This window comes from Lepisma saccharinum, chromosome 11 (assembly GCF_977018435.1).
Source record: "Lepisma saccharinum chromosome 11, izLepSacc3.1, whole genome shotgun sequence".
Taxonomy (NCBI): Eukaryota; Metazoa; Arthropoda; class Insecta; order Zygentoma; family Lepismatidae; genus Lepisma; species Lepisma saccharinum.
This window is the reverse complement of record NC_139239.1, coordinates 25,621,656-25,637,238: the sequence shown is the minus strand read 5'-3', so window position 1 is coordinate 25,637,238 and position 15,583 is coordinate 25,621,656. Positions and strand designations below refer to the sequence as shown.

Sequence of the window (15,583 nt, the reverse complement as noted above, 5' to 3'; positions counted from 1 at the left end):
CGAGAAACATTCAAGTTGTGTAAAATTTGTGCTTATGTAATGGCTACATCATCAAATCAGAATAATAGGCTATTAAAAAAATCACATATTCTCTGTTGTGCATAGCATTGCAAGAGAACAGGGAAGGGTCACACACTAGATATCAATTTGACATCATCTCTAGTGAATGACCACTGCATTCAGAAAAAAGTTCCACCTGAAATTGTTAAGGCCTTCCAATCATTTGCAACACTGACATATGACCAACTAAGATTAGCATTTGCAATAACATCAAAGAAATGGATAGAATATCATGAACAAGAACAACGAGGGAGAAAACAGCACAAGTGATGTTCAGAAGAAATCAACATCTATCCCTGCGAAGAAGATAGTGAGACCAATACTGATTTTGATCAGATGTCAAAAGAAAGAACTTGTCATCCGAATCTGAATGAGATTTACACAAGTTTTCATTGCAAAACAAGAGTGAATGCAGTGAAAATTGCATTATGCAGAATGTTGGTGATTATGTTATAGTGTGTTATGATGGTGAATATTTTCCAGGAATAGTCATTCGTAAATTTGAGCATGAATCTGAAATAAGTTATGCATAACTGAAGCTGACAAATGGAAATGGCCTAACAAAGCTGATCAATCATTGTGACATCAAGGAGCATATGCAAGCTCCAAAGATATTCTGTCTGAAACGTTTTTGTGGTGTTTACTATACAGTACCTGAAATGCTAAAATATACAAAAAAACAGCCTGTATTTTTTTTCACATATGTTTGTTCAAGAAACATTATTATTGTTATTAAAAATGGTTTTGGCCATTCACTGGTACTGAGGTAGTCATTCACTGAATTTTGCTGGTCATTCACTAGTGTTTTGGTTAGAAGTCACCAATCTTTAACTATTTCTTTCATGTTGATATGTATTTACGGTAACACTTTGAACTAGTCAAAATGGATTTCTTCATTTTTACATAAGGAACTACTTATGCAAATCACTTTCTGTAACATTGTTGAAGTTCCTGAATATATTTTCTGTCATTGTTTCATCTCTTTTAGCAATAATTCATGTTTATATGTATAAAAATATCGCAATTGCTGTTACTTCCATGTACTTCCTCTTCGAGATCCACATGTTCCTTGCATTTGATGACTTTTGTTTCCAACCACCCCGTGTTTTTTCAAGAAGATGACGTAACACCAAATTTTAGCTATGCTTGCCTAACCTTACCATGAATGGTTCGTGGATATATCTGTCAATGGTTATACAACCCCAAATTTTAGGTATTAGCATAATTTCAAACACCGGAAAAAATAGAAAATTAATAACACGGAAGTAGGATTTTTTTTTGTTTAGAAGGTTGGAAACACTGCATACCCACTCAAAATCAACAAAAAACAAGCATGACGCACGATGATCCAGAACGCTCGCACCATATTGTGTGTCACGGAAGCGAAAGAAGAAACAACAATAATTACTCGTAATGTGAAAAATTGAAATTATTTTCGTGAGAAATTCATAATTACACCTTATAGAATGTTTCGCAATGCAGAATAAGTAAGTAGCAATGTTAGAAAGGATGTTATAGGTGTTTTGGCTAGATCAAAGTAGTAATGTATTTACTGTAAAATAGTATTCAATGAAACCCAACATTATGCCAAATTTATTCATGCAATTTGCTTGGATTCACTTTTTTCTTTGACCTAGAAATAGAGTTATGGTAAAATTTTCTTACCTGGTCATTTTCTGGTGCACTCACCCTAATTCACGAATCTTCAGTTTTGTGTGTGAACCACCACTCAGCTATTTATAATGCAAGTGCAATTGCTAACATTTACTGCATTCTTTAAAACATGCATTGTGTATGCCATCAGGTATATATGTATGAAATTCATATTGAATTGTGCATATTCTTATTAATGTGGATTTTTTATTCCTATCAGTTGAATCAATATTATGTTTTGAAAATTTAAAGTTATACTTTGTGTACATTGCAGAGAGTTGCTGTTATATCTGAACTTGTGATGTTGCACTTGAATCCGATTGGTTATTCAGTGGAAAGTGATAGTAAAGTCAGGTCCAATACTATTCGTGAAAGATGCTATAATGTTGAAATGTTATAAGGCTTACTACTTTATGCTGTAGCATTCGAACATACCATATATGATAAGGAAAATGCCAAAGTGGCACTTAAGTATAGTTCTTAAAATACCCCAGTGTATAATTATTGCAGTCATGAGCATCTGGAGAAGTGAAGTGGGTGTTCCCCATGTAAAATGAATGTCAGTGTAAAATTAGATATTTCACATGTATGAGGGGTTCAAAGCACAAATGTCGTAGCTCTATTGAAAACAGTTTGAGAAAAAGGCACATTTAAATAACTTAGTACCGTGCTTAGCGCTTGGAGCACACAGTTGTGCCTCTATGAGCAAGAATTTGTAACTTAGAAGATACTTACTTCTACCAGTAAAATGTAAGTTATCCATCTAACTCCATTTCCACGAGATGTGCAGTTTCACCGCTTGTGCTCTGAACCCCTCACATAATTTCATTTCAACCACAATAATTTGTGTTAATTATTGTAATGGACTTATATATTGCAGGTAAGACGTATAGATTGTTGCAGGAACATAATTTTCCCTTCTGTGGATCCTGTTGATGCACTTGGCCTCAATAGATATCTTACTGTAGTTTAGAATGTACATGGTATTTTATAGCCATATGTTTTTTTTTTTATCTACAATATTTTTCTCCCTTAGATGCTTGGAAAATGCATTATTTTATTTTTACAGGTTAGTGACAAGCATGCAAACAAACATATTTCAAGCCTCTGGCCTCATGGATATGTTCTGAAAGTGATGAATTCCTTGGATTCTAAGAACCAGATGTTGGTTGATGGGCAAAATTCCATGATGGTTTACCTGGGTAAGTTAAAAATTGCAGTTCATCAGATGTGGCAGGTTGACTTGTATCTTGTGCAGACATGTGTGGTAAAGCTGAGGACTTGTGAATTGGTGCAACTGCTTCTGTCTGACATGTTGGATCCTTTCCAGGAATTAAATCACAAGAAGAGGGTTATAAGGAGAAATAACACCATTAAGCCTTGTTTCCATGATTATGAAAAAATATAAATATGCTGACCAAGGCAGTAATTTATTTTATTAAAAACATAAACTAAACGTAACGTTTCAACCTTCTAGCAAGGTCTTCATCAGACTCTGTATCAAGTACAAAAGTAACAAGATACACAAAAAGGGCATTATATATACACACAAACTTTACTCCCTCCAGACTATTAGAAAGTTGTTAGGAACTTTCTAGCAGGTGGCTTTCACTTTCCAACTACTTTCACCTAAAAGGCTAAACATAATTACTTTCATATAGTGAGAGAAACAGGACATGACATAGAGTGGGATGAGGCTAAGCAGATAGGAAGGGAGAAGAGAATGCTAGTGAGAAAATGGAAGGAAGCCAAGGAAATAGAGAAGAAAGGTGAAGAAGACACAATGAACTGGAATGGGGGACTGAAGTTAAACAAAGAATGGAAGAAAGTGTTAGAAAGAGTGCAAAGGACAAGAGAGAAAGAGGAGAGGAGAAGGGAGAAAAATGAAGGAAAAAGAGCGTGAGATATTCAATATGAATATCTCTTCACATTCTATATGAAAGTAATTATGTTTAGCCTTTTAGATGAAAGTACAGTTGGAAAGTGAAAGCCACCTGCTAGAAAGTTCCTAACAACTTTCTAATAGTCTGGAGGGAGTAAAGTTTGTGTGTATATATAATGCCCTTTTTGTGTATCTTGTTACTTTTGTACTTGATACAGAGTCTGATGAAGACCTTGCTAGAAGGTTGAAACGTTACGTTTAGTTCATGTTTTTATTAAAATAAATTACTGCCTTGGTCAGCATATTTATATTTTTCATAAGGAGAAATGTAAAATACCAAGGCTGGGTCATGCTGAACATAAAGGGTTAACTCATGGAAATGGATGCAAAAATTTCAGATTTGTAAAATTAGTGAAATAACAGTATACATATTATATCATTATTGACAGCTAATCACACTGATCATATTAATTGGTCTGTTCCCTCTTTTATGCATCCGGAGTTAGAACAAGTCTATTTGCATATGGTATATGGGTCTTCTAAGAAAAAGGGGTAGAAACGAAGAGATGATTTCACAAGAAAATGAAATTGTTTAAAATTTTTAAAATAATGAAATATTCTGTCCTTAAGAAACTAATCACATACCAACCTTGGCCGAGATCATTTGCCCCAAGTTCGTCTGAAAATTAAAATTTGTAAAATTGGCTTTTCCATGGAGTGGAGGAGGAGGAGCAGAAATAAATTACATCAAACATGATTTTCAGAAATTGTTTACATGTAATCCATAAAATTGCAGTATAGTTATGCAGGCCTAGTAGAATGGCAAGTTTAACTTTTTTTTATAATAATGGAAATACCAATAACAAGTTTACTTATCAATAAGTTAAATTATTCATTTGGTAAACAAGTGATAGAAGAAAACAAAGAAAAATGGAATTTACTGAAACTCACTTCAAAAGGATACCTGAGCCTAAAATTACAATATAATATAATTTAATTTGGATTCAACAAATGATAAAAACATGAATTTTTTTTCCTCCCTAGACTGAGATGTCCAGGTAGGGGACAATATGTTTTCTTTTGTTGTACTACTTTATGGAAATTCAAGTTAGGCAAATTTTCAGAGAGCTCTGTACATCATTTTAATAACTCAAATCATATTAATGAATGTTGTACAGAATTTTCGACTAGAGAAGTTGGTCCGCAGAGTGGAAATGTGACAACGAAGTTGGAAACTTTGAACTTAATCCCAGAAATCTCGCACAAAATGCAATACAAGCACATCCAACTGTCTCTTGAAATCACAATGGCATCCATTCCCTTCAATTTCTTGATGTGTAGTGGCAATCTATGGATTTTTATGGGAAATTTTTACCAGTGTCCACAGAGTGGAAAGTTCCCCTTTGTAACGTATTTCCGCATTTATTATTACGTAAATTACGTTTACAAGTTTGTCGCTGGCGCTTGTCGCCTGATTGCTCCCAAGTTTGTGTATATGGACCACGTAGTTCGTTGAAATGATACGAGATGGCAGCACTAGGGCTACTTAGAGTAGGTATGACGTAACAGTGTCACCTGATGGACGATTTCCCAGTGGGTTACGGCAGCTCGTAAACTCACTCGACCTTCCATCACGCAACGAGTCAACATGTGCACTACGAGACTGGGAACATTGCGGAATGAACTGCCCCTGCAGACTTTGATTACAGGAGTACACGCAGTGAAGTGCTATGTTTCTTACACCTTCGAACATTATATTTTTACATTTTACTCAACTAAGATCTTTTTAAAATTATTTTTTTCTTAGGTGGTTCTAAAGTGATTATGAAATTAATTACAATATAATAAAAATGAACTTTTTGTCCATATCCATAAATTTTGATTCCAGACAGTCCACGGAGGGGAAAATCTGCATATTCTGTATAAAATTCTGAAGAGAGGAAAGATTATTTCGGGAAGAAATAAAACTGATGAATCTTGTAACTACATGGGTTGTACATAAAGTAGTGGTGCTATGAGCAATGTCAGTTTGGGCACATGTCTATGTGTGGAGTGCCAAAAGTGGTTGGTACAGTGAGTGCTGTGATGTATGTACGACGTTGAAATGAACACCATTTTCTGTACTGCTGTAGAACATTGATTGTGGATCAAAATCCAGGTTGCCCGTGGAAAAATTGCACGACAATAACAGCAAGACTTGCATGAAGCCTGTAGCAACAATACCTAGCAGTATCTGATGGTTGCATAATGGGTAAGTGCATTTCTTTAGGAGGTTGCAATGCGCCCATGAGAACATGAGGAAAATTGCATCATGCATATTGTCACCATTGTGCAACCATCAGGTAAGGTTTGTTATTGTTGCTTCAGGCTTGATGCAAGTTTTGATCACATTCTTGTGCATTTTTCTCATGATTAAACCTGGCATAGTACATATCAATTCAGGCAGGCAAAGAAAAAATCTTACCTCATAGTCTCAGATGTTATTGAATTAAACATATGTTAAAATTCAGGACAAAGTAAGAAACCCGTATTTTTTTGTTTTGTCCAAAAAAATTCTTGGCCCGAGATACAGGCTGCCAGAGATGGCACCTCGGGTGTCATTTCTCATGTGCGATTTTCAGCAAAATATTAAATGCTCTATCTCTGGAACGGTTAAAGATATTTTCTTGCTGTTTTTTTTTTATTTGAAAGAGAATAATTTTCTGATTAAAATGATAACCTTGGAACATTTTAATAAAACCTGTTAGACTCAAAAGTGGAAGTTCTCCTTTTCAGGGAATGTAGTACTGTATGGTACTGATCAACAGTCAAAAAATCATTGTTGGGATTGGCATTTTTGAAAGAAAAAAATATTTTTGATTTTCCAAAAAATAAAATCAGAAGGCGCAAGAGAACTTGGACAAATATTTCCAAATGGAGATTATCATTTTAATCAGAAAATTATTCTCTTTCAAATATATATAATTTATATAAACAGAAACAAAATATCTTGAACCATTCCAGAGATAGAGCATTTTAATATTTTACCGAAAATCGAACATGAGAAATTACAGAGGTGCAGCCTGTATCTCGGGCCAGGAATTTTTTTGGACACACCAAAAAAATATGGGTTTCTTACTTTGTCCTTAATTGATATGGACTACGTCACCTGGATTTTGATCCACAATGACTGTTCTAAATTTGTAAACATGTTTTAGAGCAGCACAGAAAATGGTGTTCATTTCAACCTCCTACATACACAACAACACTCTCTGCACAGACCACTTTTGACACTCCACACATCAGCATGGCTCCAAACTGACATTGCTCATACCTTTTCTTGACAGTGTTGCCACTACTTTATTTACAACCCACATAGTAACTAAATTAACTCTCATTGTAAATATTTCTTAAAAATTTTATGACCCCAGGATAAGGTTTCTACCCCTTTTTTTCAGAATGACCCATATACTTATACAGTACATGAATAAAATTCAGGATGGGACTGATTAATTGATATTCTATTTATATCAGACTATATAGACATGTGGGATTTTCAGTTTATGGATAAAGTTGCTGGTACTTTAACAATCAGACATTTCCCTGACTACATTTGTAAAGTAAATGTCTACATATCGCTGGCTGAATACTGCTTTGTTGTATCTCCACTTTTCATCAGAAATGAGTTGATCTTATCATGTTCCCTACATGTTAATGAATCTTGTTCTGAAGAGACATATCGGGATGTCAAGTGGTATGAGTCATCAACATTAATGAAATGTTTGCGCAAATCATGTAGTGAATTGAAAATCCACATGTGTCCAATTTCAATCAGCTCATACGATATAATAGTATTCAGCCAGTGATATACAGATTCTCCTTTTTAAGAGAAAACTCTTGCATTGTGTGTATGTATGTGTGAACGATCGGGTAATGTTCTCCAAAGAACATTTGTACGTAGTTTTATATGGGATTGCCATTGTTTAAATTTCTGTTGATACCTTTTTGGTACATGCAAAAATTTCATATCAGTTAATATCTAAATTAAACATATTATCTAACATAGATGAAACTTGCAGTAGTCAATTTCTGTAATGGTAGAATAATTTATTTTCTGTGTTCTGTCATCATACTCTTGAAGGGTTTGCATCAAGCTCAAGCTCCTCCATATTTACAATCTACCATTTACCATGTGCATCTTACCCCAGTTCTTTTCATTTCTTTCCATCCCTTTTACAATTTGTTCTTTTTGTGTGCTGTCTTCCTCTATGTCTTTCCTTTGGTATCCTCCATCCTCTTATCATGTTATAGACAACCTCGGTGGTGGAGTGGTTAGCACAGGGCTATATGACATCAGGTGTCCTGAGTTTGAATCCCAGCCTGGGCATAGGTGTTCATTGTGAGTGTTCAATTTCATCATATCATTACTCATCTTCATTTGCAATTAGCCAAAAGTGGCAGAAAAGTAAAGTAAAATAAACCAAATCATTCAGTCTTTGTATAGTCACATCACCTCCTTCTTGGCCCATTTATTCTGGCTTGTAGTTTTTGTACACCCTCATTCTTGTGATGTTTTTTTGTGTCTTCTTACCAGTGTTAATACATTTCTAGATTTAAATATTAAAAATTGAACCACAGTTTCTTGTTTTTCAGCAAAAAGTGCAGTCAGTTGCCCACAACCTGTGCCAAACCTGAAGGGAGAATTCTTTTCACTTGAAAAATTACAAATTGAAGCTGAAGATGAATGGACCAAAAATAACAGTAAGTAACATTGTTTATGTATGACATATTAAGATTTGTCAATAATTTGAACAAGTTGCCCCTCTTGATTATAAAAATAACATGTTATGAACATGTCATGTAATAGAGATTCTTCTAATTAAATTCATAACACAAACAGTTGAAATTCACTTCTTACACAAATATAATTAATTTCTTGGATGCAATTATTATACACTGAGTGCTCACTGAATTGCAACCATCCCAACTTCAAGTATGGTGGTGAATGAATAGACACAATGCTACATGTTAGTCGAACAGCACACGTTAAAATGGGAGGTGGTCAGGATTTAACATCATTACAAAAGGGCATGATTGTGGGTGCCTGAGCCTCAGGTGCATCAATAACCCAGACAGCTACACTGGTCGGATGTGCCCGTTCCAGTGTAGTGAAGGTGTACAGTGCTGTGGCAAGGAAACGGGGCAATGACCAACAAGAGGCAGAATTGCAAGGGTGTACGGAAGGTGACACCGCAGGAAGAGAGTAGAGTCAAATGACTCATGACAGCTGAACGCATCAGCATCCAGGAATTATGGGACCAATACAACAGTGGATGCACAACACCCAGATCCACAGCAGACAACCCACTCGTCACCCACTTCTCACGAAGCGTCGTCGCAGACTTCTTGCTTGGGCCCACAAGCATGCTGATTTGACCGTGGACGATTGAAAAAGTGTGTTTTTTCGATGAATCATGGTTTTTGCTACACCACTGTGATGGGCATGTGTGTGTGTGGTGCCAACAGCACGAGGCTATGGACCCTTCCTGCATGGTGAGTGCTGTACATGCAGGTGGGGGCAGCTGTATGGTGTGGGGTTGCTTCTGTTAGCATGGACTGGGACCATTGGTGTGTATGGACCATCGTGTGACTGACATCTGTTGTGTATCGGGAGGTGTTAGAGGACCGCTTACACGCCACAATGCAACTGTTTGCATGGTTCCATCAAGGCGGGACTGTACTTGCTTGCCTGGAGGAACATTCCACAGAGATGCAGCATATGAATTGGCCCCCTAATTCCCCCGATCTTAATCCCATAGATCATCTGTGGGATGTTGTGGAACAAGTTCTAACCATGCATCCTGCATCGATGTCAGTTGGTTTGTTATGGAATACCATCAGGAATATATGGTGTCAGATCCCCGTGGAGACATATCAGCACCTCGTGGAATCCAGACCATCCACCAAGGCAAAGCTGGACCAACAAAGTATTAGGTAGGTGATCGCAATTCAGTGAGCACTCGGTGTATATTTGTTTTAAAAGAGTGATTTTCTGCTACTTTATCAGTGTCTACCAAAGTACTACATCCAAAATTCTTTACTTTTTCATAACTTTTCTTTTACATTTGTACGTTTCTTGTTGGATAGTGGTGTGAAAAGTGTGACACTTTCCGAAGACACTCAAATGTCAATCTCCCTTCTACATAGTACACCTTAGATTGCATTTGACAGACTAGCGAGGCTCTGGTGCAGGGACGGCGACAGGGGTGGGCACGGGTGGGCAAGCGCCCACCCAAAAATTCCTGTGCCCACCCGATTGCCCACCCAATCAAATTCAATAAGTACATATACTTGGGGATATATGAATGATTTAATAAATGGGTGCATTCTGGTGTTCATAACATGTATATTTTACTTGTGAATATTATCTATGCTGAAGTGTTCACATATTATCAACCCATAGAAAGCCAATTTTGTCATTAAAAAGTGAAAGTAATTACTAGAGCTATTGAAACAAAAACTGTGATCAAATGAATACTTCCATGATTAAAAGCCGCTAGTTAGGCTTAGGAGGCTCAAAATTATGCAGGGTATGATAAAAATTAGATCAGAATTTAGGGCAAACTTGAGGACTGCAGCTCCGGGCCTCCACATACGTATATAAATCCCTGCCTGGGTATGGTTAATAAATATCCAAATAAACAAATAAAAACCTCGTCTTAGCGTTACTTTCTTCAGCAACACAATAAATTATTTCGACTTTTTAATTATTATTAGAATAATTTAATCAAGAAGACTTAGATGGGCAGGCCATGTGACGTGAATGGCAGAGGAAAGAATAGTTTACAGGATTCTTATTTGGAAACCAGATGGTAAGAGACCAGTAGGAAGGCCAAGACGAGATGGAGGGATAACGTTGAGATGGACCTGAAAGAAATCAGTAAGGATGGGAAAGATTAGATTGATCTTGCCCCGGATAAGGACAGACGGAAGGCTTGTGTTGCTGCAGCCATAAACCTTCGGGTTTAAGTATGATATAGAGTATAATAAAAAGTAATGTAAAGTGCTCCCCTGTGCTCTGCACCACGCCATGAAGGCGTATAGGGGGTATGGAGTTAGGACCCCATACTTTCTTGATTTCGGCCGAATCTGGAGGTGATGTGATCAGAGTATAATATAGTTTTAATTAGCTCTGCATTGAAATTCCAGAAGTGTCCTTTTTTTATTTCATTACAATTTTTATATACCTGTCATCTTCATATATCAATATGGTATGCGAAATATCAACTTTATATTCGTTCTACTAATAAGTAGGAATCACAATAATCACTACAATACCTAAGTAAATAAATTTTAATAAACCATTTATGTGTGGAAAAAACTAGAGAATTATTCAATTGCTAATGAGTGGCTTATCTTATTTAGAAATCCTCGTTCCACACATAAATGTTGCCATATGAATCAGCCGAAAATGTCAACAGAATCTGTAGATGCAGCTGAAGTAAAGAAAAATAAAGTTATGTCACGAAGTATCCAGAAGACGATTTTGTTAAGTTTGTTTTTAAGCCCACTTTTATACTCAGATAGGCTAATCGGGACTAAACCTACAGTTTAACGTGTAGTCCGAACCAGTGTGCATTGTGCTTCCACCAGAGGAGAGGGAGTCGAACACAGAACCTCTCTATTATAACGACAGCGTTATGCCATTGGGAAGAAAATATATACAGAAAGAACTCGCACCAAACGTGTCATTTTATCACCACAGAAGATGCGTCCATTTTAAGAGGGTGATTGCCTGAGACAAATATTTGAGACTTTCGGAAAACAATGTCATTGTTCACGTAATTAGCTGCCTTGATCCACTAATGAAACGGTGTGCAATTGAAACTACCACCTCAACTTTCTATGAGGTATGAACTAATGAAACTCCATTTTTGGAAGAGTAAGTTCTCGTTGATTTGTTTTATTTTAAGTCATTTTTCTGCTAATTTTGATATTGACGACGGTAATGTTCAATGGTGATTACATGAATGTAAAGAAGGGGCGAAAACAAACACATGCTGACACTCAATACAAACCCTCATAAATTATTACTTTGACAGTGGTTCCAGGCGCCAGGGACTCGTTGCCCTGAATAATAAAGTTTCCAGGGTATGCTGCACAGGATAGAGGTTGACATTCTAGTGTGTTCGAAATGGTCATGACATACAACCCAAGACATCTATGAAAAATAGATGAGTTATTACTGGCACGGTGATCAACTTCTATGAATTCCTTGTGTCCTAAATAATTTTGTTACCTCAAAAAATATGTTCATGTAACCATACGCGTATTGTTTCTCCCGCATTAGTAACATGACTGTTCAGAAAAGGAATAGCAACTTGGCTAATAATCTCTTCAATTCTGAACAGATTTTTCAATCTTACTTCTTTATTACTTATTACTACAAAGATTCAGATAGATTTGTCAGTTGTAAAAACCTTGAATACTAAGAAAAGTAACCCCCAAGGAGTAAGAAAACTCTTTCAGTCAAAAACTCATACGATGAAAATACTATGCTCCGGAACATACATTTCAATTACGAGAAACTTCACGATTGTCTACCATCGCACTTTCTATCATTGTCGCCGAATACATAAAATGAAGTATGTGCCTTGTATTTGCAACACAAGCTTAAGCCTAATTCACATTTATTTCACTGTATTAACATGCATGGAAGAATGTGGTTAGAATGTATGGTTGTGCATGGGTAAATACTTCCTTGAAATGATTATGTCCATCAGAGACAAAGCGAAAGGAAATGGAACAAGATGCGACAATAGATTAGAAAAGAATAAGGAGGAAAACAAGAAAAGGAAAGGGAAAAGAAGTAAGAGGAAAATCGGGAGTGTAAGAGAGAGGGGGATACATACGTCTTATACACATACTATATATGGTCTTACATTTATACTGCCCACCCTAATTTATCAATATGGAGCTTCTGCCCACCCGGTCGAAAATTTCTGGCGCCGCCCCTGCTCTGGTGTCTGGACTCTCAACCAGTATTGGGGCTCCTCTGTGTAGCTCATGTCACACCTCTATGTTTGTCATTGTCGCTTCATTGATCTCATCTTACCACTATTCATCCTCACCTTCGTGATTAGCCAGAAAGAGCAGAAAAACGAAGTAAAACAAATAAATCAATCAATCATTGTGATAGCAATAATTCTTGACCAAAAGTATAATTTCTTGACTTCTTGACCTATCTATTGATTACTTTTTCTTGACTTTCATAACTTTCTTGACTGGAAGATATCCTGTTCTATTTACAAAGATTATATCTTATCATGACCATTGTTTCCAATTAGAATATCTGTACAAATTCAGGATAATGTAATTCAAAGTGTATTATGAAATACTGTAATTTGCATTTTGTCTTTTTTGATTATAGTTGGGGAGTGTCCAGTGGGAGAACATATTGTGAGATTATTAACATATATACCTGGCAAACTGCTTCATGAAGTAACATGTACAGAAGATATTTTTTACAAAGCTGGAAAATATATTGGTTACTTGGATAATGTTCTAAAGGTGAGGTTTTTGTTTTGTTCTTTAATTGCAATATGTAGGAACCTATCTAGAAACGGTTCTCTTTATAAAGTTTTGCTTAGATTTTTCTTATTTTAATGCATGTTAGGTCATTGTCTCAATTATTTAAAGAAGTGAAATATTGGTGTGGATGGATGAATCTTGAACTGGCTGTCCTTACTATGCTAGATTCCAAACTGCACAGGATTTTTCTTCTGGCATGGTGGTAATGTCATCACTTCGTAATCAAGGGGTCCCTGGTTTGATACCTAGTGGAGGGCCTTATTGGTTCAGATCCCTCTTTAAACTGTAGGCCCAGTCCGGATTAGCCTATCTGTACATAAAGTGGACATAGAACAACAACTCAACTCCAAACTACAAAGTTAATTATTTGGGAGATTTCACACTGATGTGACAAGTGACAGAGCACATGCCACTTTGGAATGGGCTAATCAACATGAACGTTTCATATCATAACAGACAGGCTATTGTTGAAATCCTCAATTGACGCATGACATGTGCCATTTGTCATGTAGGTGCGAAGTCTGCCTTATAGCATGTGTTGCACATGCTACTTAACAAAGCACTCATTAGTAAACATACTTTAGTTTTGTTTCCTAATATTGTGAAATATGACAGCCACTTTTTTATTATTAATTGTGAAAAATTGGGTTTTCCAATATATTGGTACAATAGATAATACTGAAATGTTATTTTTCTTTATTTTTTTCAGGCCTTCTCTCATCCAGGTTACGAAACTCACAGAAGCATGTGGATGATGGAGTCTTTACCAGGCCTTCATAAATTTCTGTTTGCTGTCGAGGATAAGGAAAGGCAGCAATTAGTGCATGAAGTTATAGACAGCTTTCAAAATCAGGTCCTTTCTAAGTGTGATGTTTTTGAAAAAGGTAGTGTTTTTCACCTGTCATGCAGATTCAGGAAAAAATCTCATGGTTAAGAACTTACAAGGGAAACTGAACATGTAATGGTATTTTTCATATTATTATTTGTGTAATAACTAATGTTGTTTAATGTGAATCTTTTTCTTTCTAAAAGTACTAATCATTATTTTCACATTTTAAAACTAAATTTGAAGTGAGTCATGCAATTACTAACAACAATTACTATTTACGAGGGATGATCGGAAAAAAAAGGTTACAACGCATATAACTTTTGTTTTATTCACTGTAACATAACGAAAATGTATGTGTAAATTAATAACATGTTTGTCTTGTTGCGAGTTTGAGGACTTCGGATTCTGACCATGTATACCCGAGAAGCGGACATTTAAAATGGTGACTCGTCTAGAAAATTGGTCAAGAGTAGAAGTGAGGGCAGTGGTACGGTTCCTGTGGGCAAAAAACACTACACCTGCTGACATTCATAGGCAGATTGTGGAGGTGTATGGGGAGGGGACAATTTCAAGGCAACATGTAGTGAAGTGGTGTCGTGCCTTCAAAGAAGGACGGACCAGTATTGTTAATGACAACCCTGGACACAGCGGTAGGCCCAGTAGCTCAACCACTGACGTGAACTGTGCTCTTGTAGATGAGTGTATTCGTGAGGACAGAAGAAGAACATTACGCTCAATATCAGCTGAGCTGGTACTACCATTTGTTTGGCTGGCCACCATTATCTGACATGTGATGATGTCAAAAGAGCTGCCTCACGGTGGCTACGAGAACTTGACCCGGATTTCTGTGCAACCGGTATGGAAAACCTCATCTACCGTTGTGACAAGTGCTTGAACAAAAAAGGTGATTACATCGAGGACTAGTATTGAGTGCCCTCCATCATCAGGTGTGTTGATCTTCCAGCTATGTCTAACACATACGCCATAATAGACTTTGTAACCTTTTTTTTTGATCATCCCTCGTATTTGTTATTATTGAACCTGAGCTTGTTTGTAATGATATCATGACCTATTTACTAGTTCCTACTTATAATGATAATAAATCTCTGGTTCTCCCGTAGCTGAATGGTTTAACATTCTTAATTTTTGCAAGTTGTCCAAACTACTGTGATAGCTATAAAGTTCTTTGCTAATCTGTCAAGTTGTTGCTCTGAAATATTCTATGATTAGGGGTTTATGGGATTATTAAAATACAGAGAAATGTAATTTTTAAGTAAGTCTTGTCTATTACTGTATAATTTTTGCTTTTGTATTAATTGAGAGCTTTGACTGCTTTCATATTTTTAATTTTTGTTATTTTACATCAATTCTGCCACTTCTGGCTAATTGAGACATTGAGGACGAGTGATGATTGTATGGAATTTAAAATTAATACTAAAAAAGAACAGCCATGCCAGGCTATGATTCGAACCTGAAACTGCTGTGGTGAGATCAAAAGTTGATCACTTATGTCATTCTTGGTCACAGAGCATGCTGTTTTCATATATTACTACCAGAACTCATGTCAGCCAACAAGGATTAAAAGATTA

The 15,583-nt window shown here is 36.3% G+C and overlaps 1 protein-coding gene across 3 annotated transcripts in view; it reads left to right on the top strand.

Annotated features, from left to right (window-relative positions):
- Positions 1 to 15,583, top strand: part of LOC145994684 (hydroxylysine kinase) — a 28,905-nt gene that overhangs the window by 9,276 nt on the left and 4,046 nt on the right. For all 3 annotated transcript variants that reach the window (XM_083130831.1, XM_083130832.1, XM_083130830.1), the window contains exons 3-6: positions 2,783 to 2,915; positions 8,228 to 8,335; positions 13,005 to 13,144; positions 13,875 to 14,049. In XM_083130831.1, coding sequence (XP_082986957.1) covers positions 2,783 to 2,915; positions 8,228 to 8,335; positions 13,005 to 13,144; positions 13,875 to 14,049 — 556 coding nt within the window. The remainder of the gene's footprint in view (positions 1 to 2,782; positions 2,916 to 8,227; positions 8,336 to 13,004; positions 13,145 to 13,874; positions 14,050 to 15,583) is intronic.